Raw genomic sequence first — 24,463 nt, 5'->3', positions numbered from 1 at the left:
CTATATAATAATATATACACAGCATACAATTCATAATATGTAGCGACTTCCGAGTATTGGCGCGTAACGTCACGTTCACGTCGGGTAACGTTACGTCATTTATTTATATTTTTGTATTTACTTCCGTTATGATCGACAGAAGAAAACGCTAAGTAAAGTTGTCTTAATAATCGTTTACTGAAGAAGGCCTTTGGCCGAAATATTTAATGAAAGAGTAAATGTATGAAGTTTTAATAATTTCCTCCCTCTGGAGATCCAATACATAGAGTAGACATCATATAGTTAGTAAGGAATAATGAAATGTGTGTGTCAATTAACGATAGACTATGTTTTAAATACAAACAACAAATATTAGAAATCTGCACAGTGAATGTGTGTCACGGAAACCAGTGTTTGCAAATCATAGTTCAGTCTTCTCTTCTTCCTCTAATAAAGCACTCTTTCTAGATAGAAGATTATGTGCTGAACTATGCAAGGAGTCTTGGGACATGGATAGAATCTATACTAGGTGTCTTTGGGGGAGATCTAAAGAACGCTAACAAAGCGGGGATCGGACATGTGACCTCATCTCCCGATTGTTAGGAGGGCACCATTTCCCCTATGCCACGAGGATCTTACCCGCAAATTAAAAACATTGTATAAGAGTGTCGCTTGAAAATGAAAAAAGAAAAACATGATTTGATTTATATGTTAGTCAATAGTGGATCTGTGTATAATCAGATTCAAATGCATATGATGTTTGTCATGCTGTACAGTTTACTGATATAGCATTGAGCTGAGGATGTGAAATGCAAGATATTGAAAGATAAACTTATTGCAAAAGACACATCCATAATATTGACTGTAACAGATATATTTTGTTTTCTTTCATCTAAGTAAAGATGATGGATTATACCCCCACAAACGAAGTTTAGGGGGGTATATAGGAGTGAGCTTGTCTGTCGGTTGGTCTGTCTGTCAGTCTGTATTAAGTGTCCGCTCTCTAATTCAAGTTGTTTTCATCCAATCTTCACCAAACTTGGTCAGATATTGTATCCAGATGATGTCTAGGTCAAAATCGAATATGGGTCATGCCGGGTCAAAAACTAGGTGCGTTTTAAACATTGAGCATGGTGTCCACTCTCTAATTTAAGTAGTTTTCATCCAAGCTTCACCAAACTTGGTCAGAAGTTGTATCTAGATGATGTCTTGGTCAAGTTTGAATATGGGTCATGAGGGGTCAAAAACAAGGTCATTGGGTCACTTAATGCGTTTTAAACATTCAGCATGGTGTCCGCTCTCTAATCCAAGTAATTTTATCCGATCTTCACCAAACTTGGTCAGAAGTTCTATCTAGATGATGTGTAGGTCAAGTTCGAACATGGGCCATGCCGGGACATAAACTAGGTCACGGGGTCACTAAGCATGTTTTAAACATTGAGCATGGTGTTCGCTGTTTTTTTGTGAAGACAAGATGCAAAATATTCTGTGTCATTGCGGCATGTGGGGGTATTCGCCACGTCTGTGACAAAGCTCTAGGTTTTTTTTATTTTCAGCAAACATTAAAATAAATACAGTAAATTTATTGGATAGAGTTAATTTATTGTATCATCTTGCTGTTTTCAACATTGTCATTGGCAATCTTTTATTGATAATGCATCCTTCATTATAAAATTAAGCCTTGAAAAATACTTAAGAAGTCCTTGAATTTTGAGATTAAAAATCTTTTAGTAGCCCTGAGGTTGGGGTAACTAGGCTCTGGTGTTGTATCAGTAGTCCAGCTAGAATTTTATAATGGCAAGGTCCTATTTTGTCAAATGTGTACTTAAGCCTGCATGTGACATTTTTTTAATATAGCATGGGTTATATGTACTTAAACATTTTCTTATTACATGTATGGTCATTCAAAAAATTGTTAATCTTATTAATAAAATTAGCTTTCTGTATAACATTTTGATTAGATAAAAGAAAGGGCATGATTGGTGTCAGAAAGGGCAGGGTGGGACCTTTGGGAGGCAGGGTGCTGCTCCCTTTGGTTAAGGCCCAAGAGTGTATGTTGCAGGCTGGCTGTGTCCACTTTCCCCCCAGCACGGCCTGTGACATCCGTGTGCTGCTCCTCCTGTTCTCTAACAAGCGCAAGTCCTTTGTGGGCCTCATCCCTAACGACCAGTTAGGCGTGGTGAATGGCATACGACAGGTCATCACCCAGCAGAAACAGCGGGTAGGTTGCCATGGAAATAGTTGAGCTTCGTTCTGGAAAAAATGGGCTTGAAGCATGTGCATAAAGTGTCGCCCTAGATAAGCCTGTGAAATCCTCACAGGCTACTTAGGGACAACACTTGACGCTTTAATTGTATTAGTTCTTTTAAATAAATTCACTTCTTAGAGAAAATTCAGTTTAGGCGGAAATTGTTGCTCCTGATTGGCCTGTACAGATTTCACGGCTAATCTGGAATGACACTTTACGCACATGCATAAAGCCATGTTTTCCCAAAACGAGGCTTAGGTAAGAATAGACCTAGGTCAATATTAAAAAAGCTTTAATGGGGAAAACATATGGAAAGTTCTTAATTCATAATATTTATAAAGTCTCTGGCTAAATTGCATTGTGTTGTTTGTCATAGAAACACTGAAAGCAGGTTAATTTTGCTAAATGGTTAATATTGTTAAAATTGAATTTCACATGAGGTATGCTGATGTGTTAATTTCAAGTTCAACTTAAGTTATGATATGCCAGTAAATATTTCTTTGGTGAATGGTAGCATTTTGTTGCATAATGATCTATTTCTCAGAGGCATATTGCTATAAGTACATGTAAACAAAACATTAATCTGGTTCATAGGGCGTTAACATCATTGTTAACACATTTGTTTACAAATAAGCATATTATTACAATTAAAATACATTCATATTGTTTTGTAATATATATAATTATTAAACATAATTGAAAAAGCATGTCTTATCTCGAAAAAGCCTACTAGAACCAGGAACATAAAGAAGCATTTATTTCAATTCTTTCCTTTAAATAAACATTCCAGACAAATCCTTAGTGATAATTTAAATGTAAATCCTTTTCGAAGTTGGTATTTTAAGTAGTTTTGAAACCCCATTTTACGTGCAAAATAAATTTGCCTACAATGTTGCTTTGAGTCATCTAATATGTCACAAGCAGCAGCCTAGTGGTCTTTTCATCTTTTTTGTCACCTGATATTTACTATATATGTCACCCATGTTGCTATGACTCAGCACATGTTTCTATGGAAACAAATCCTTGACCCTACTGCCAAAGCAGCCTGGTGATCTTGATCTTTTTATACCCCCATTACCATTGGTAATGAGGGCTATATAGGAGTCACTTTGTCGGTCGCTCAGTCTGTGTGTCCCGAAATTTGATCCGATTTTCACCAAACTTGGTCAAAAGTTGTACCTAGATGATGTATAGGTCAAGTTTAAATATGGGTCATGCCGTGTCAAAAACTAGGTCACAGGGTCACTGAGTGTGTTTTAAACAGAAAGTTTGTCCGGGCCATAACTATGTCATTTATCGTTAGATTTTAAAATAACTTGGTACATTTGTTTACCATCATGGGACGGTGTGTCGTGTGAAATAAGTATGTCAACATCTCAAAGGTCAAGGTCACACTTGGAGATCAAAGGTCAAATGCATGTCCGGGCCATAACTTTGTCATTTATTGTGAGATTTAAAAAGCATTTGGCAAATTTGTTCACCATCATTTAACGGTGTATCGCGCGAAAGAATTTTGTCGATATCTGCAAGGTCAAGGTCACACTTTGAGTTCAAAGAAAGGTCAAATGCATGTCCGGGCCATAACTTTTATCATTTATTGTGAGATTTTTAAATCATTTGGAAAATTGGTTCACCATCATTGGACGGTATGTCACGCGAAAGAATTATGTCGATATCTCCAAGGTCAAGGTCACACTTTGAGTTCAAAAATCAAAAATGGCCATAAATGAGCTTGTCCGGGCAATAACTATGTCATTCATTGTGAGATTTTAAAATCATTTGGCACATTTGTTCAGCATCATTGGCCGGTGTGTCGTGCGAAAGATTTACGTTGATATCTCCAAGGTCAAGGTCAAACTTTGAGTTCAAAGGTCAAAAATGGCCATAAATGAGCTTGTTCGGGCCATGACTATGTCATTCATTGTGAGATTTTAAAATCATTTGGCACATTTGTTCACCATTATTGGATGCTGTGTCGCGCGAACGAATTTCGTAGATATCTCCAAGGTCAAGGTCACACTGTGAGTTCAAAGGTAAAAATTTGACGTAAATGATCTTGTCCGGGCCATAACTATGTCATTCATTGTGAGATTTTAAAATTACTTGGTACTTGGACAATGTGTTATGCGAAAGAATTACGTCGATATCTTCAAGGTCAAGGGCGCACTTGGAGTTCAAAAGTGAAAAATGGCCATAAATAAGCTTGTCTGGGCCATAACTATGTCATTCATTGTGAGATTTTAAAATGACTCTGTACATCAATTTTGTTTACAGTCATTGGACAGCGTGTCATGCGAAAGAATTCAAGAGTTCAGAGGTCAAAATGGCCATAAATAATAATGGCATAATAATTCTTAAAAATCACCATTTAGATTCTCTTGTTTTGTGAAGACAGCTTGCAAAATAGTCTGTGTCAATGCGGCATGTGGGGGTATACGTCACGTCTGTGACAAAGCTCTAGTTTTATCAACTGATATTTGTTATGTTTGGCATCATGGCATAATGGCATCTATGTTGTTATTAAACAGTCAAATAGGGATTTCAATTAAAACAAAATCCTGCTTCTTGATGCATGCATTTTGAAAAAAATGACTCTGCAAATAATATTAATATTAAATACGATTTAAGATAATTTAAAAATATATATTTCTGATCACACATACAATGGTATTTATTTATTTTTGTTTTTTGCATAAAATTTCACTAAGGTGTACAGTGCACCAGATAAGCTGCATATCTGCGTCTTTCACCCTATTAAAATGTTTAAAAACGCAAAGAAATACAAATATCGTGCATTGAAAACGCAACCAATTTGACTAATGCAAATTCTTCAAATTTGATGCGTATGATACAATAGCTTTGATTGAAAATGCTTTGCTCATTTTCGGTATTTTTAACCAGGTTTTCCGTAGGAAAAAACTGGTTATTAGATTGGCGAATGCGGGCGGGCTGGCTGGCTGGCGGGCTGGCGGAATAAGCTTGTCAGGGCCATAACTATGTCGTTCATTGTCAGATTTTAAAATCATTTGGCACATTTGTTCACCATCATTGGACGGTGTGTCGCGCGAAATAATTACGTCGATATCTCCAAGGTCAAGGTCACACTTTGAGTTCAAAGGTCAAAAATCGCCATAAATTAGCTTGTCCGAGCCATAACTATGTCGTTCATCGTCAGATTTTAAAATCATTTGGCACATTTGTTCACCATCATTGGACGGTGTGTCGCGCGAAATAATTACGTCGATATCTCCAAGGTCAAGGTCACACTTTGAGTTCAAAGGTCAAAAATGGCCATAAATGAGCTTGTCCTGGCCATAACTATGTCATTCATTGTGAGATTTTAAAATCATTTGGCACATTTGTTCACCATCATGGGACGGTGTGTCCCACGAAAGAATCACGTCAATATCTCCAATGTCAAGGTCGCCACGACTAAAAATAGATTTAAAAAAAAAAAACTTACAAAGGGGGTTAATTTTTTTTGGTCATTTCAAAAGTTCAGTTTGAGTTTTCTCCCTTTATCAGATTTTTTTTCACAATGAAAACCTGGTTTTGTGACAATTTTGTCCCTTGTCATAACATTAATTCAATCTTAAAATTTGGATGAAAAATAATAATCTATACAAAATACTTCATTGATAGTGCTGATTTTCAGACTTATTGAAACCTCTGAGTCTGAAGAACCCGTCTCTCATACTGTCTTATAAGGTTATAATCATGTCAGACATTTGGTCAATTTTTCAGACATGGATGCTTGATGCATTTGAATTCTTCACATTTTGTTTCTGGTAGTATTCAAATGTTTTTATGCCCCCGGATGGTAAGATCGGGGGTATATTGTTTTTGGCCTGTCTGTCTGTCTGTCTGTCATTCATTCATTCACTGTATGTGTGTGTCCCAAAACTTTAACCTTGGTTAAAGTTTGATAACTTTTGCAGTATTGAAGATAGCAACTTCATATTTGGCATGCATGTGTAACTCACGGCGCTGCACATTTTGAGTGGTGAAAAGTCAAGGTCATCCTTCAAGGTCATCCTTCAAGGTCAAAGGTCAAATATAATTGTATTTTTCTTTCCTTAAACTTTAACCTTCGTTAAAGTTTGTGTATCTCATGGAGCTGCACATTTGAGTGGTAAAAGGTCAAGGTCATCCTTCAAGGTCAAAGGTTAAATGTATGGCTTCAAAGCGGCGCAATAGGGGGCATTGTTTTTCTGACAAACACATCTCTTGTTCTGTTAGGCATGGTACTCAAGACTTTGTTAACCATTTTGGACATATAACCAATACTTATAAAATTGGAAATTTTAGTGTCATTTACTTTAAACTGCAAACATTTAAATATTGAATACAGTAACATGGAAAAGAACATTCTAAGCATTAACAAATACGTAAAACTGGATATAAAAAACTTCAATTAAAATTATCATTCTTTATTTCTTCACTTATCTCTTATATTTCCGGATTTCTGTTAGTCAAACAATCAATAGACTCTTTTTGTTCTTTGTCTCAATACACGAATATTTTTAAATAATGGCTGTAAAATCAACCAAAATAGCTTTAGCACTTTTTCACCTGACCCTATGACAGAGTTAAATGAATAAGTTTATATTATAATGTGGCTAGATTTGTTAAATGTAAGGTTTGGATTGTTTGGTCATGAAATATAATTTGTGTATATTTAACTGTCATTTAGGAAAATGAAGACCAGAAACAAAGGAAGAATTTTGAAACCAAGAAGAAAAAAGAGGTTGATAGAGTCACAGCATTCCAGGTATGCTATTAAACTATGTTGATTGTATAAAACCTATCATACCATGTGACCCTTGACATTCAAAATTGGTTTTATACCATATGAGTTGTGTTCTGAGAAAACGGGGCTTAATGCATGGGTGTAGGCTAATCAGGGACAACACTTTTTGCCTAAACTAGATTTTTACTAAGAAGAGACTTTCTTTGAACAGAAAATATAAAAGCAGAAAGTGTTGTTCCTGATTAGCCTGTGCGGATTGCACATGCTAATCTTGGACGACACTTTACGCACATGCATTATGCCCAGTTATCTCAGAACACGACTTAAATGTATGGTATAAAACCATGATACTTTACGCATAAGCATTAAATCCTGTTTTTACAGAGCAAAGTCAATATATGGCCAGGGTAGCTCCAGACCAGCTTTCTTCCACTATTATGTTCAGGAGCTAACCTGTCAGCTATATAGTCATGTAAGGTTTTGTTGGTCCCATCAGCGGACATTGTAGCTCCAGGACCGACAAAGCAAATTCACAGGCTTGTCTGGAGCTAAGTTAGCCTCATATGGGATAGGATAAGACCCATTTTGGCATAATGGGAGTCGTATGTGATCTATAATATCATGTATATTTGGTAAGTAATGTAGTAAAAACTGGATACTTTGTGTAGATATAAAGTGGAAAATATACTTGGTCTATATCCCATAATTTTAGTAGCAGTCAGAGCATTGTAATAATGTTGATGAGAGAATAACACACATTAATATCATTTGTAAACCCATAATTATGCATACATGTACTGGTATCATCAAATAACTTGTATTGTTGGTTGAACAGTATATAGATTGTAAAAATGTTTTGCATGTGATAAAAAGCTTGAGTGTATTATTAAATAAGCAAAGTGTATATAACTTGCCATCTGGTTTCCTTGTTGACCCTTATTTTGTATAATACAACTAATATTTCATTTTTTGAGGGTAATCATTTGCAAAGAAATATTGTAACCCCTGGCTTCATAAAGGCCCAGGTTTAAACAAATTTAATATCACTCTCATTTAATACAATATTTATATAATGTCAACGTGTATGGGGTTTCTTGTTTATGTTACTTTCTCTACATCTTAATACATGTTATTTAAATTTGTATTTATGTATTTGTTTAAATGTGTGTGTTTTTAGACTCAGCTGGAAGATGCCATGAGTAAACTTTACCCAGAGGAGGCAGTAAGGAAAGAACAGGAAAAGTAGGTGAAAATATGAAAAAATGAACTATAGCTCATACAACATGAATGAATGAGAACTAGTCTTTAGGAAAACTGAACTTAATGCATCCTAGATTAGCCAGGAATGTCTGCAAAGGCTAGTCAGTGATAACACTTTAGCCAGGAATGTCTGCACAGGCTAGTCAGTGATAACTCTTTAGCCAGGAATGTCTGCACAGGCTAGTCAGTGATAACACTTTAGCCAGGAATGTCTGCACAGGCTAGTCAGTGATAACTCTTTAGCCAGGAATGTCTGCACAGGCTAGTCAGTGATAACACTTTAGCCAGGAATGTCTGCACAGGCTAGTCAGTGATAACACTTTAGCCAGGAATGTCTGCACAGGCTAGTCAGTGATAACACTTTAGCCAGGAATGTCTGCACAGGCTAGTCAGTGATAACACTTTAGCCAGGAATGTCTGCACAGGCTAGTTAGTGATAACACTTTAGCCAGGAATGTCTGCACAGGCTAGTCAGTGATAACACTTTAGCCAGGAATGTCTGCACAGGCTAGTCAGTGATAACACTTTAGCCAGGAATGTCTGCACAGGCTAGTCAGTGATAACACTTTAGCCAGGAATATTTTTATAAAAGAAGCGATTGTAGGGACTGCATAGGCCAATCTCTGGGACGACATCTTAAAGTCATGCATTAACCCATTTATGCCCAGTGGACTCTCCCATCCTTCTAAATTGGATCAATTTATTTCCAAAATTAGGGGTGTCAAGTATATTTATTTCTATATTTAGAATATTTCATAAAGAAATTCATTTAAGCAAACAGCGCAGACCCAGATGAGATGCTGCATTATGGGGCGTCTCATCTGGGTCTACGCTCTTTGCAATGTCCTTTTTTCAGGACGCTAGGCATAAAAGGGTTAAGCCAAATTTTCCTTTAGTGTGGCTGATATATATTGTTTCAATTTTCAAATGGAGTTTAAAAAGACCTGTATAATGTAACAATGCAACTTGTAAAACCATCAATGCATTGTAATGTCAAAGTAATTAGAAAATTATTAAACTGAAGGCTGTGGATAACTTTTTTTAAAGAGAGAAATTTTAAACTATCCTGATAAAGGATACTTTGCTGTCAGTGAATTATTATAAACATTAGGATTTTGGGTTTATTCCATCCTTACTTGAATATATCAATGGTTACCATTGTTGTTACATGTATAGATAGCTAACTTCTTATTGAAATATTTTTGGTAAAGAATGTTTTCTGTCAATATTTGTATGTTTTTTTATGTTACTGTATTAAGAACATTTTTGTTAATGGGTAACTAAATAAGATAGCCATAGTTCTGTATTTTTTCTGTATGAAATTTTGTAGTTTTTCTTAAAATGAATGTTTCAGAACAACTGAATTGATGGATTACTTATTTTGCAAAAATATTGGGTTTTGAGTCGTTAAATCTCAATGGCTAGCCAAGAGGAGATTGACCCTGTGTAGCACATGCCAATGAACTTGTCCAATGTTATGAGGTGATAGTAACTGGCCTTTTGTATTGCATACCAATCAAGAAAAAAACACAGTATGTTTTCATGGATTAGGTTGTTTATTTGTGTTCTTTTATGTCTACGGTAATTCAGTCTTTAAAACATTGAAGATTGGACATAATTTTTGTCTGAATATAAAATGCATGGATTGGTCTACCAACAAAATCAATAAAAGTTCATGCCCCACATATTCTATTAGTTTCATTTTATCAAATGTTTATATAATGGTTTGTCTTCATCTTGTCGATTGCTACACTTGGAGTCTTGGGGCAATTGTGAAACAGTTGGTTTATTGTAGAGCCTTTACCTGTCCATATATCTTAAATAATGGGTTGCCATCAGATACATTTACTTTCCCTTATAGTTTAAATCATCATATGTCATTTTAATGATATAACACCTTGTTCATTCCTATTGTAGAGAGTTGAAAAAGGAACTGGGAGGTGGCAAGGATGAGGAAGAAGAGGAGGAAGATGATGATGATGAAGAGGAAGGAACAGGGGAAGTAAAAACAGACACCCTGAATGAGACTGCAAAAACAGAGGGTGACGAGGAGGAGGAGGATGAAGAAGAAGAAGATGATGATGAAGAAGAGGATGATGACGAGGACGATGAAGATGGGGCAGGGGATACTCTGGAAACACCTAGAAAGGGTATACCAAATTGTATACCACATTGTATTTCACTTTTAAATGCACATTGTATTACACATTGTAAACCACATAGAATATCACAATGTATACAGAATTGTATGCCATATTACATGTATATACCACATTGTATGCCACATTGTATTCCACATTGTATACCACATTGTACAACACATTAAATATCACACTGTATACAGTATTGTATACCATATTGTATACAGCAGTGTGTACCACATTGTATACAACATGGTATACCACATTGTGTACCAAGTTGGATGCCTCATGCTATAATAAGGTTTCTCCATTGCTGATGCAGCTGAAGTTTCAATTTGTGTCTGTTAGAATGGTTTAGAGATTACTTGCAATATTTACAGCTGCATTTTGATGATTTTCTTGCGCAAGAATAAAATGGATTAATCCCTTAGTAGCCTAAGCTTAAAGTGAATGTTTTATGTTTGCAAAAAACACTTTATTTGTTTTATTCTGTATATCTATAATCAAACCTTAACAGAATATGTATTAAAAGCATAAAAACATACACAGACAAAAAACATGGAATGAGCCATGTTAAATTAAAGCAATCACACATCACCATTATGAATGTATTTATTAAGATAAAGCAAAGTAAGAGCGTTTAAGGTAAACATGTTATGAAGTTGGTTAAGATTCTTTTACTGAGTTTAATTATCTTAATTGAAATGTAGATAATATTTGTCAAAGAATAAAATAATATTCAATAAAAAATAATTGCACAGTACATACCAAAGTTGGTGAGGTAGTGGTATTTCGGTAGTTTATATTTTCAGTAGATCAGTCTTGTTCAATTTCATATAAGTTCAGTTGTTATTGCCTAATATTCACCATGGATGTGCATCAATTAGGCACAATTCTGTTATAGTTCATATATTGATGGAATAAATAAAAATATAATTCAACTGATAACAACTCACAATAAATAGAAATAGTATGGATGGTAATTTGTATTTTGAATACTTCAAGGGCTATAACATACTCTGCTGGCTAATTAAGCTTATTGTCCCCTACCGGTGAAACCGGAGGGGACTTATGGTTTGTCAGTCCGTCACACTTTTCTGGATCCTGCGATAACTTTAAAAGTTCTTCATATTTTTTCATGAAACTTAAAAACATAGATTGATGGCAATATGGAGAGTATGCACGTCATTTCATTTTGTTCCTACGTCAAGAATTCTGGTTGCTATGGCAACAAATATTAAAAAAAAATTTTTTTTTACTGACAATGGTATAGTTTCACCGGTAGGCGACAATATTGCTTGGCAATCTCTTGTTTAGTTTTCATCTCTGCAGGCATATTGTTGATATTTGCTGTAAACAACGACATCAGTTATCAATTTATAAATTAAAAGCAATGTTTTTTAATTTTTACACAAAACAATGACCACTTTGCCACTTAATGAAAAGTGGTATGGTTTTTTAATATTAATTGTTTTTTGAGTGCGTTAATAGGGATAGGGAAGCAGGATACTCTGGCAGTTTATCCAATCAGAGAAATAAGTGCCTCGATGGTAAAGAGCAAAATGTTGTAATTATTTTCAGTTCAAACAATAGAGAGCGCAAAGAAAGTGGTTGATAAGAAAGCTGTTGATAAGAAAGCTGTTGATAAGAAAGCGGTTGAGGAAGAAAGCGAGGAGGAGGAAGAAGTGGAGGAGGAAGAGGTGGAAGAGGAAGTAGAAGAAGAAGAAACAGAGGAAGAAGAAGAAGATGAGGAGGAAACCAAACCAATGAAAATTGTAGAAAGGTGATTTTTACTGGAGTCTTATAGATAAGCTTTCCATATCTTTGTAAGTTATAATGTAGCATAATTAATCAACATTCAAGTAATTTTCAAAATGTAAAATTATAACGGCCTCTGGCTCATCAATCTTAGTGTATTTTGTCTTATGAGTGTTTCATCAAATATTTTTTTTTACTTTGTCATAGTTCAAATTTAAACCATTGATTTTCATGAGGAATATATGATTTAAGTCCTTAAATATTACTTGAGTTAAATTTTCCTTAGGGTTTTTTAAGATATGGCATAAGACTAAAAAGAGACCTTTATGACCATTTATACAAATCTACACAATTGTGATAATTTATGATCAAGGTTTTAATGGTTATTTGTCTCATCTATGGGTTTGTTAGACATGTTTAGTTTATTAAGCAAATGTTTATCAAAGAGTCTCTAAATTTTGAAGCCAGTCTGTCTAAAAGCAAAATAAGTAAATTAATATTCATTAATTAAATGTTGCATTTGAAGTATGGCTATTTGATATATTTATGATACCTATTTTAATTTCTTTCTCGTAACTCTTTTTTTTTGGACAGCAGTGAATTCTTGACTGTTTTAATATTACGATCTCTATTCATGAACGATTATCTACTAGTTTTAAGATGAATAAATGTTTAACAGCAAAACTGCAAAAGCTAAAAAGGCTGTAGAAGAGGAAGATGATGATGATGATGATGATGATGATGATGATGAGGAGGAGGAGGAGGAGGAGGAGGAAGATGATGATGAAGAAGAAGAGGAAGATGATGATGAGGAGGAGACAGATGAGGAAGAAGGGGAAGAAGGACAGACAACTATGGAGATCACAACCACAGTATGATAATTCATGGTTGATACAAACGTCAAAGTTGATACTTCTCACATGGTTTATAATAACTGGATGTTTAATTTTACTCTCAGGGTTGATACAACTCCCATGTTTAATAAAAAATCTTATATTTCTTCTTGATGTGTCTTCATATTTTACAAAAATACAGAATTTGTTTTTATTATTTAAGCACTTTCAGACAAGTATATGCATGTTGTTTCACATAATTTTAAATAAGAAAAAAAAAAAATTTAAGATTAATTCTCCGTCTGTTGGTTTTAGTTACAAAATTGTATAAAAAAAGTTGTGTCCATATGTTAATGGGCGGAATGGTCCGCATGCAATTTCATTAGCTCAGCGTTTTCGGAGAAATCCCGAGGTATTGTCATAGCCAGCTCGTTGTGTCGTCCGCCGTCCAACATCGGCCGTCCGCGTTGTGCTTAAACCTTAACATTTTGTTAACCAGGTTTTCCGAAGGAAAAAACTGGTTATTAGATTGGCGAATGCGGGCGGGCTGGCTGGCTGGCTGGCTGGCAGGCTGGCTGGCTGGCTGGCGGGCTGGCGGAACAAGCTTGTCCGGGCCATAACTATGTCGTTCATTGTCAGATTTTAAAATCATTTGGCACATTTGTTCACCATCATTGGTCTGTGTGTCGCGCGAAATAATTACGTCGATATCTCCAAGGTAAAGGTCACACTTTGAGTTCAAAGGTCAAAAATGGCCATAAATGAGCTTTTCCTGGCCATAACTATGTCATTCATTGTGAGATTTTAAAATCATTTGGCACATTTGTTCACCATCATGGGACGGTGTGTCGCACGAAAGAATCACGTCAATATCTCCAATGTCAAGGTCGCCACGACTAAAAATAGATTTAAAAAAAAAAAAAAATTACAAAGGGGGTTAATTTGTTTGTTCATTTCAAAAGTTCAGTTTGAGTTTTCTCCCTTTATCAGATTTTTTTTTCACAATGAAAACCTGGTTTTGTGACAATTTTGTCCCTTGTCTTTAATAAGTTTTCCGACTTTCTTTAACCGTGCCGTCTGCCAAAAACCAGTAATTATCGAATGGTCAATCAATTATCACGTAATTATTAGACAACTTACAGCACGCGCAAAGAGGTTGCGGTATATAAAATAAAGTCGTTTACGTATGGATACGGTATAACGACGTCATTTCATCGCTCAGGTAAACTACTGTATGTATGTATATTGTATGTATATACAATGCGCGCGTTCTCATTGGTAACTATCGATGTTAATGTACCGCTTAACTCCGCCTACAAGGCGTGTACTAATTGGGCTTGCAGAACAGAGAACTATCCAAACTGTCGGCGAAATGACACTCGCTATGATCTTTTGATCTAAACCGTTATTGTTTGGAGTGAATGCCCATGTATGCTAGTTGCTTGGATAAGCTTTCACAGCAGTCGATCTTTTGCTGTGATAATAAACTGATAACATAACAAGCGTCATCGGTGACTTTATGACATGTGAAAATAGAGAATTTTTAGATGAAAAAGTTGAGAGAAAAAAAACGTCGATGTTGTAAAAAAGAAGGCGAAGTCAACTTCTCCTTCATGTAAGTTAAGGGCAACATTATTATGTCCCAGGCGAAGATGTCGCCCAAGTCGCCCTCAGCGCCGAGCCCTGAAACAGTTTACGTATGGATACGGTAGATAAAATTATGGAAATTAGCACTACAGTTTGCACGGGTGGGTTGTTAGTTTTCGTTTATATGGTTATGAATTAATGTCTGACAAATGAATTGCACATCGACTGGATAATTAGTGTTTATGAGTTTTTAAACACGAAACAAGTAAACAGTAGAACATACTAGAATAAATCGTATTCATATTTACTGTAAGGAATGTGTTGCGCGTGTAAACTTTTTTGAGCGTAAATACATGTCTATAACGACGTCATTTCATCGCTCAGGTAAACTACTGCATATGTATATACAATGCGCGCGTTCTCATTGGTAACTATCAATGTTAATGTACCGCTTAACTCCGCCTACAAGGCGTGTACTAATTGGGCTTGCAGAACAGAGAACTATCCAAACTGTCGGCGAAATGACACTCGCTATGATCTTTTGATCTAAACCGTTATTGTTTGGAGTGAATGCCCATGTATGCTAGTTGCTTGGATAAGCTTTCACAGCAGTCGATCTTTTGCTGTGATAATAAACTGATAACATAACAAGCGTCATCGGTGACTTTATGACATGTGAAAATAGAGAATTTTTAGATGAAAAAGTTGAGAGAAATAAACGTCGATGTTGTAAAAAAGAAGGCGAAGTCAACTTCTCCTTCATGTAAGTTAAGGGCAACATTATTATGTCCCAGGCGAAGATGTCGCCCACGTCGCCCTCAGCGCCGAGCCCTGAAACAGAAGAACATGCAATAGACGAGGCCTTAGTTGCTGAACACGAAGGCATTCAGCCGTCAAAGGTAATTGAAATCAAAATGGTTGTGGCTATCAAATCGAACTTGTATTTTTGATGAATTTTCTTAAAAATAAAATGTGACATTCAGATATGCAACGCAATATAAAACGAGCGCAGTTCTCGGTTTTAGATATTTCTCCATCGTCAAAATGTAGCGATCCAGCAATCGAGCCTCTCCGTATTATTTGAATGCAACCTTAATGGAAGGAACACTACCATATAACTAATTACTTTGAATATGAGGTGGTCTTGTTTGGAAACGACTAAGGACTGTTTTATGATCTGTATCAGTTATGTGTGGATCATTTGTTTCAATCTGATAATAATTACTTTATTGGACAATCAATAAATGATGTAAAGTTTATAGCTATATTACATGCATACTGATATTTTGTTATGCAACAAGTAAAATAAATATCAGTAGTGTAATCATAGTTCACTTGTTTCTATATGTTTATAGCTTTTGAGTCTCTGATTTAACACATGCTACATTTGTAACACTTACAAACTGACTGTTGATACGCATTTTGCAAAATGATACCCGCTTTATTTTCGTTCCAGATCTCGCCACATTATCTCCATTCCAACAGCACCTCGCACACGTGGGTTTTTTCTGCTATTGCAGTGTTAATTGGTATGTGAATTATTTGCTTGTCAGTTCAATGGTATGTACAATTCATACTCAGACAATACCCAAGACAATAATTAATTTTAATTAGGTCATAACAGATATTTGTCAGAATATTCGGCTATATTACTTGGCCACAATTTAGGTATATTTCGCCGCTTTTTACAGGGCTCCAATCAAGTGGATGAAATTTGTATGCAGTTGTATTTATCTGCTTAATTTTTTTTCTCGAGGACATTGAATACATCATGGCTACGTTAAAATCTGTGGCATCTGTATTTTGCACATATTTGTTTATATAACCCTTTTGCGTCGACCGGATATTTCCGGTCAAGCAATTGGTAACCCTGCTCATGTTGCGACCGGATATATCCGCCAAATCTTGTTTTCCATATGTTCTGCACTTGCTGGATGTATTTTATAATAAATTTAAATTTGACATTCTTTTTGCTCATAATAATCCAAAGCCTTCCACTTTTATGTAACTTTATATTTATTTTATATATTTTCTAATTACATTTTAGGTGAATATAATTGATTGAAACTTCCAGAAAACAACTGTCAACTTTGTCTGCCATTTTTGATTAAAACAAGATTGTACATGTGTTTAAGAATTCATCAACATAATTTTTTGTACGACATGTCATGCATGTATTCTTATCACAAATGGAGGTTGATTTCTGTTCAAACAATAAAAATGGAGGGCACACTGTATGTTTCCAGGAAGGTCAAAATGAAAACTGCTGTTCCATTGTGAATAAGAACTAAACAGATTCAATGAAGAATGTTCAACCTTTTCTGTTTTGTTACCATGCCAACATAATGGAATTGCTTTCTTATTAAAATAACTCTGCATACATAGATATATTGAGAGTAACACTGATCATATTTGGAATAATATGATATTGTTCTGTGGTTGTTTGTTTTAAAAATGTGTGTTTACAATTATAACTTTTTATATTTAAAGGACTAATTAACATCTATAAATAACAACATGCAATACAATAAAAAAGTGAAGTTTTAGATTATTCTGATTATTCTGATAACTGCCATGGCAGTTATGGTAACATAATTATAGGAAATGATCTTTTTTTCCAGTCCATTGAAAGATCATCATACACATAATGTAGTTCATTTTTCATGCAAAATATGCATGTATTAATAATGTTACACCCGTTTCATTAAACTTAAAGTTTTGAATTTGTTTATCATAAATAAATGCAGCACAGGTAAATAATACAGTAAAGTTGAAATATATTCAGTACTTTAATGGTTTATGCCACAAATAACATATTTAACAACGAAGCAAAATATTTTAATATATTGGATGGGACGTGGTTCATGTTGAAAGTTGTTGTCTGTTAAATGTTTTCTATGGGCTGTTGTGGTTCAACTTATGTAGTTATCAAATAAGTTTAACTAAACGTTTCGGGTAAATAGTAATAAAATGTATATCAGAAGTGCTTATTGTGTACTCCATCTTAGTTCTGCTCCTCGCCGACTAGTCCGAGCTATACTACTCACCCAAATGTCAGTATCAGCTTCTGCGTAATGCGCTGATCAAGGTCAACAAAACACATCTACGTATAACTGTTTCTACATTAGGAATTCGATTGAAACTCCCATATATGTTTGGGGTCATTGTATGAGATCACTCATCAAGTTCCGTAACTGACCAGGATCTATAACACTAACCTTCAATTTAGTAAATTTAGTAAAATTCGACAAATTTGGTAAACGTTTGCATGCAACTTCTCTATATCTCTATGTCTACCACAGGAAGGAAATACAAATTTACATATATGCTTAGGGTCTTTATTATCGCCCACCATAGGCGGAGGGATATTGTTTTGGCATGATCCGTACATCCGCTTTTCCGTCCTTCCGGCCGGCCAGCACATTTTTGTCCGGAGCCAAAGCCATGGAAGTGCTTTGGCAGATTTCATTGAAACTTTGTATGACTATGAGTATATATATATATGGATAATAGGATGATGCACGCCAAATGGAATTGTACACCATCTGTTAATAACGGAGTTATGGCCCTTTGTATCTTAAAAAAATGCCAATTTTGTGTCAGGAGCCATATCTGAGAAGTGCTTTTGCAGATTTCATTGAAACTTGGTATGAGTATATATATGGATAAGAGGATGATGCACGCCAAATGGCATTGAACACCATCTGTAAATAACGGAGTTATGGTCCTTTGTATCTTGTAAAAATGCTTTGTAATATAAGTTTAGAGCTTTATCTCCATTAACACATGAGCCAGAGCCATGAAACTTGCCATAGTTGTTCTCGATCATCTGGGGGTGCTTCACATTCAACACCCATAATCCTAGGGACTAAGGTCAAGGTCACACATTGAGGTCAAAGGTCACAAATTTGATGAATTATTCATTATTTAGTCATTCCTTTACTATGCATCACTGGATTCTGTAAAAACTGTCCACATTATTCTCCATTATCTAGCTCAATGTCAAATATAAGATCCAGGTTGCTAGGGTCATGGTCAAAGTCACATTTAAAGGTTAAAATCACACATTTTGATTAAAAATGCCTTATTTGGTAAGGATTCTACCATACTAAAATGGATTCTCAAAATGTCCTAATGTAATTGTTCTCAATTATCAGGCAGTGGTCTGCATTTAATTGTTTGCAAATACCCATCACAGGTACAAATGAGTTAAACAAATAATTGACAAAAGGCACAACCCTTCACTTATACCTTTTCTGTTAGTTCTACACCAATCCTTAAACAAAATGTATTTCGCGGGGGATATCAACTCCACCAATTTGCTTGTTAACATTTAGACCAATACGTAAAACTTCCCCTTTTGGTTCTTATAAAAGTCCTGTTAATTTTAAGATGTTAACTAAAATGTAGGTTAATGATTGCTTGTAACATGTGCATATCTGTGTAACAACTACATAATATATTAAATTGAAACTTCACAGATGTTTTTGGGATTATTATGCAAGTTTACTGACGAAGACCTATAATTCTGACATGAAATTAATAATAATAATTACTCTTTTGTATTTAGAACATTCAGGGGAATGTTTACATGCAAATACTTTTGGGGCAAGCTAGGTAAAGGTCATGGTCACTGTTGCTAAATACATATATAACATGTGCGTTCAAGTAAGATCGTCGCGATGGAGAGGTTGTGAGTAACTTTTGTTCGTAGATAGGTTAAATGCTGATCTAGTGAAGAATTACAATTTTTGGCCAGTGGAGTCAATATCACTGGTAAAAAATTAGAATTATCGCTCAATTATATTAGTTTGGGTGGCGGTTGTTTTCTGTAAATTGTGTTTAAGTAATTTGCATACCAACATACATTTGTATGTTGGGATTGCATTTGCGACGTTTAGGATCAACAGTAACTGAATATAGAAAAATGGTTTCCGCACAATTACTTTAGTCTAGTGAGAGTTGCAGTGCTGTGATTTTCTGTTAGGTTGCTTACATGAAGACTTTGATTGCATAATATTTAACTTAATGTTGCAGCGTTTTCTAATGGATAGTGTATTTTTTATATCTGAACAATTCGCACATACAGCTACTTATAATACTAAAGAACAACATTTTAATTTCATAGATGTTGGGACTTTATAATATCATGATACATTTTATGAACCAACTTCACGTAAGTGGTGTTTGTTTTTTGTCAGCTATTTGCTCATACATGAACCTTAAATTCTTGAGAACAAAGTATTATAAACGTTAAACATCATATTCATTTTCGGCACTACAATTATCCGTGTACAACATGACAATACAAGTAATTAAAGCTGGCTCGACGCCTTAAAACTGTTGATGCAAAGCAAAGCATTTGGGATTTTAACCTCACACTTAGAAGTTTTATCATTATTATACATTCACATCTATTGACCGCTATTACCATTTTGCAGTAATTCTACGTGTTTTATACAAATAAATGTAAGGACAATTCAGATAAATACTACGAATTTTCCTTCCACTTTTTCAGTGGCCTCTCTTTTATAATTGTAAACTCTTTAAAACAACAATTCACTTTTGATTGTGAACAGATAACGCTTGTGATGCAAATGCTTCGGAGCTTAAGATCGATAAAAGAGAGATAATGAAGAAAGACTGTCTCATCAACCCGAAAGTCTGTCTAACGCTTCTCGATAATGGGAAAGGGATGACACACGAGGAACTTAGTAACATGTTGAGGTATTTTCATTTACTTTGTTAAATCTTCTGGTGATTATACATTTTACGATGCTTTCTCATGTGTGTGAATGACAAATTGCAAAGAGATCTTTTTCATTTGTATCAACATATCTAGTAAACTATGTCAAATATTAAACTATAAGTTTTTTTCGATTGGTCAATTCATTCATGGCTATATGAGGAACAGTTTTCACTGTCTCCCGACGTTTCACATCCTACATTTTCCGCAAAAGTTGGAGGAATATAGATATGGCATTGTGAGTATGTCATTCAACTTTTAAGGGCTTAGCTCAGAAACTATTTAATTTAATACAATATACAATATATATTTCAACATGAAACTTCGTGAGTAAATGACAAGAATTGCAATGCATAGAACAGTTAACCTACACTTAATTATTTTTATGCCCCCAGATCGAAAGATCAGGAGTATATTGTTTTTGGCCTGTCTGTCCGTCATTCTGTCATTCCGTCATTTTGTCATCAAAACTTTAACCTTACATTAAAGTTTTGCAATAACTTTTGAAATATTAAACATAGCAACTTGATATTTGGCATGCATGTGTATCTCATGGAGCTGCACATTTTGAGTGGTGAAAGGTCAAGGTCATCCTTCAAGGTCAAAGGTAAAAACAAACAAACAAAAAACTTTAACCTTACATTTAAGTTTTGCAATAACTTTTGAAATATTGAAGATAGCAACTTGATATTTGGCAAGCATGCGTATCTCATGGAGCTGCACATTTTGAGTGTTGAAAGGTCAAGGTCATCCTTCAAGGTCAAAGGTAAAAAAAAAGACGGCGCATTAGGGGGCATTGTGTTTCTGACAAACACATTTCTTGTTTAGGATTATTTTAACCGTATATAATGGATTTGCGCCCATTCATAAACAAAATTTATTTGGCGGGGATATCAATTCAACCAATTTGGTTGTTTGTAAAATTATGTCATCGTCATGTTCAAACGTATTGAAATTCGGTTATGCTTTAACATTGCTATAATATTTCAGTCGTCAGAAGCTTTAAGCAGCACAGTTATTTTTGTTATTTTGATGAAACATATTTACTATCTTTGTAAATGCTTGTTTTCCCTGTCATCTAATTGTTTAATAGGTGTCCAAAACTTACGAAACTAAGTACACTAAAATATGTGTATAGAGTATTCGATTGACGCATTACGTTGTGGCATTAATGGTTTAATTTCTGTCTCCAAAGGTACATTTGATTTAGGTTGTAGACAAGCGGTCTGTTTGTTTGTTAATGTTGGTGTAAGTTTTAGGTTTGGTTTGCCTTTAAACCTGTTTAAACCTCCAATGCTTTGCATTGACCCTTTCTAACTTTAAATTTTTTATGTTAAATGTTAGTTTTCTGTTATAAAAGTTGTGGATAAGGATTCAGCTCATATGTACGTCCGATCACAGGATTTCTTGTCTTTGGCATAACTCTAAAACCACAAGATTTCAACCTTAAACTTCATTGGCAGATATATTAAATGGGCGGAAAATTCAGTGCATTTGTGTCATACGTTTTGGTTATATTCTTTTTTATAGTTTATGCCATTTAATAGTTTTCACTCTGAACACATGTCTGGAGCATATCATTAAAACTGTAAGAGGTATTTATTTTTAATGTAATGTGTATGATAATCTCATTTTGGGTATATGTAGTGCAACTATCACCTATTGCTTCCATTTTTTAGGGGTTTTCGGTAATTTAAGTTTTCATAATTTGTGGGGTTCGTATCTTTTAGAGTTAACATAAAAACTTATAGGTAGATCTCATTAAGGAAATGTACTGTGTATCCGAACTGTAATCTTTGCTGCGATATTATAAGAGGCATTTTCTTTTCTTTTTGTAGAATTTGTCCGAATCGTATTTCTTAAACTAAGTAATTAATTTATTATATTGAAATTTTTCGTCGGGTGAATATTTCAAAAACGATAAAAGACATCAAACTGAAACTTCATTACTAGAAATATCTCAGTGCAAAAAGTTTAAACTCCTGTTTTGTATTTTCAGAGCTAATGGCCTGTGTTAATCCTTCTATTTTCATTGTGTCCGTTTCATATTTAGACAACTATAAAGGATATTAACTTTATATTTCATAAGTAGATTTATCTTAATTAGGTAAAATGCATAATACAAGAGCCATACATCTTTCTTGTATATTTCCAGAAATGTTGCCATTTGGTTATCATGAATCGTACTTTTTGTCTGAAACATATCTTGATAACTATGAGCCGTATTAACTTGAACATAATAGGTAGATAGATCTCATTAGGTAAGTGCAAATTCAACAAAACTCCTGCTGCAATAATTGCACATGTTTTGCCCTTGTTTATTCTCAACTATTTAGAGTCTTACTCATCTTGGTATCAAACTTTTAATTTATACAAATACACTTTTACACAACAGATCTTCTTTTTGTTACCAACATAATAACTTCTTCCTACAATCATATTACGATAATTTTTTCAAATGAGCCTAAATGATGCTTAATTTCTTAGGCTTACAAATTCTATGCGAGATATATTTGCATCGTCATTCAGAACGTAGCAGTTCTGTTGCTCTGATAAACATTCGATCAATGAGTAATCATATTGTAATTACATTGATGTGTATGACGTTCATTTTCATCTTGCATAAATGCGTTTTTGGGCGACCTTAACCTGGCTTAAACTCCCACTGCTATGCTTTGAAGTGAATGCTGAATTAAATAATGCTTGATGTAACTGGAGTTTCATTTCATTATTTTATTTATTATAAGATTTCAATCGCAAAGACTAATCAAACACCTTATTTACTATCATAGTGTTTGGGTGCTTTGGTGAATTTATTTGTTTATTTGCCTTTCAGTTTTGGCTTCAATATGCACCCTAACAATGTGAAGATAGGAAAATTTGGCAATGGTTTTAAGGCGGGTTCCATGAGAATAGGGGACGATGCCATGGTATTCACGCGCTGCAAGACTTCTACGAGTATAGGATTGCTCTCGCAGACATATCTGAAAGCAATTAAGGCAAAATACGTTATTGTTCCCATTGTGACCTGGACACCACAAAACAAAGATAATATCCTTTTTACCGCCAAAATTAAGTAAACATCTTGCGATGGTGTCACTATGGAAGATTCAACCGTTAAAAACTGTCTACACGGAAATATCAATTGGTGAATTTTGTTTAAAAATCAAAATAAATTATGTTAAGACTCAATATTCAAGCTGCCAGTAAAAAGATTTGTTATGAAGGTTTTTCAATTCAGTTCATACATACTTTTTATTCTAAACATCAATTGTCGAGTTGAATAGTGGATGTGTGAGTGCTTTCTGACATTTTCATACAATAATAATTTACTTGTTCTGTTTAACTGAAGTCATAGATATAAAGAATTATCTAAAAAATATATCATTGACTCTATCAGATTACATATGTATTGACGTATATTTGTTTTTAAAGTTGTTTGTTAATGATATTATATTTTCACGAATATTAAAAAAAATACATTATCTGTACAATATCCTTAACACAATTTCAATGAATCGCGAATCGTCCATTGAGAGTGATGCTAACTTGTCCGCCATTTTGGAACACGGACTATTTTCATCAGAGGAAGAGTTGATGCATGAAATACAGGATTTTGAGAAAATGAAATTTGCCACTGGAACAAAAATAGTTATCTTCAACGTGAGGAAGTATGTTCTATTTCGCTATAACTTAATCTTCTGTAAATACCTTACATAACTATGTATTTAACCCTAAAGGCTGATCATGCAAATTGTGTGAATATTTAAGTTGCTAGTTAAAACTCAGAAAACCTATGGCTAATTATGTATATAATAGATACATATCATAGAAGTATCTCTCACGGTAAATACTAGTTTACTTCAAATGCTATACATTAACCGCAATACCCTCCTTACCATTTTGCTCATATTTAAAGCGCTTGGCCTACAATCAGGGACTGTTCTGCCAAGCACAAACCCAATCTGACTAGATAATAGCAAAAGAAAGCTTTATAGTTCACTTTGTAAAGAATGTTTTGGTTGCATTTACAGGTTTGCATGGAATGCAAACATGGTTACCTAAACTTAACGCTCAATAGAATCATTTGAAATAAATTACACCCGTATTGTTTATAATAGTATGCTTTTATTTGCTTAACTACATGTAAGTTTAGCCATT

At 34.5% G+C, this 24,463-nt stretch overlaps 2 protein-coding genes across 9 annotated transcripts in view; one reads left to right on the top strand and one right to left on the bottom strand.

Moving 5' to 3' along the window:
* LOC127853319 (MORC family CW-type zinc finger protein 3-like) overlaps positions 1-24,463 on the bottom strand; it is a 382,815-nt gene that overhangs the window by 291,610 nt on the left and 66,742 nt on the right. The gene's annotated exons all lie outside the window — the stretch shown is intronic.
* The window catches only part of LOC127853318 (golgin subfamily A member 6-like protein 2), a 128,633-nt gene that overhangs the window by 76,550 nt on the left and 27,620 nt on the right, over positions 1-24,463 (top strand). For 7 of the 8 annotated variants that reach the window (XM_052387739.1, XM_052387735.1, XM_052387737.1 and 4 more), the window contains 11 exons: positions 2,042-2,200; positions 6,921-6,998; positions 8,155-8,219; positions 10,155-10,387; positions 11,960-12,161; positions 12,816-13,008; positions 15,351-15,455; positions 16,013-16,085; positions 20,136-20,283; positions 23,139-23,353; positions 23,817-23,973. In XM_052387739.1, coding sequence (XP_052243699.1) covers positions 2,042-2,200; positions 6,921-6,998; positions 8,155-8,219; positions 10,155-10,387; positions 11,960-12,161; positions 12,816-13,008; positions 15,351-15,455; positions 16,013-16,085; positions 20,136-20,283; positions 23,139-23,353; positions 23,817-23,973 — 1,628 coding nt within the window. Of the gene's footprint in view, positions 1-2,041; positions 2,201-6,920; positions 6,999-8,154; positions 8,220-10,154; positions 10,388-11,959; positions 12,162-12,815; positions 13,009-15,350; positions 15,456-16,012; positions 16,086-16,802; positions 17,540-20,135; positions 20,284-23,138; positions 23,354-23,816; positions 23,974-24,463 lie in introns of those variants that run through there. The other variant, XM_052387740.1, reaches the window with a different exon arrangement.

The sequence above is a fragment of the Dreissena polymorpha genome, chromosome 12, assembly GCF_020536995.1.
Source record: "Dreissena polymorpha isolate Duluth1 chromosome 12, UMN_Dpol_1.0, whole genome shotgun sequence".
NCBI classification, from domain to species: domain Eukaryota; kingdom Metazoa; phylum Mollusca; class Bivalvia; order Myida; family Dreissenidae; genus Dreissena; species Dreissena polymorpha.
The sequence above is the reverse complement of the archived record's forward strand: the minus strand, read 5'-3'. Positions and strand labels throughout refer to the sequence as shown.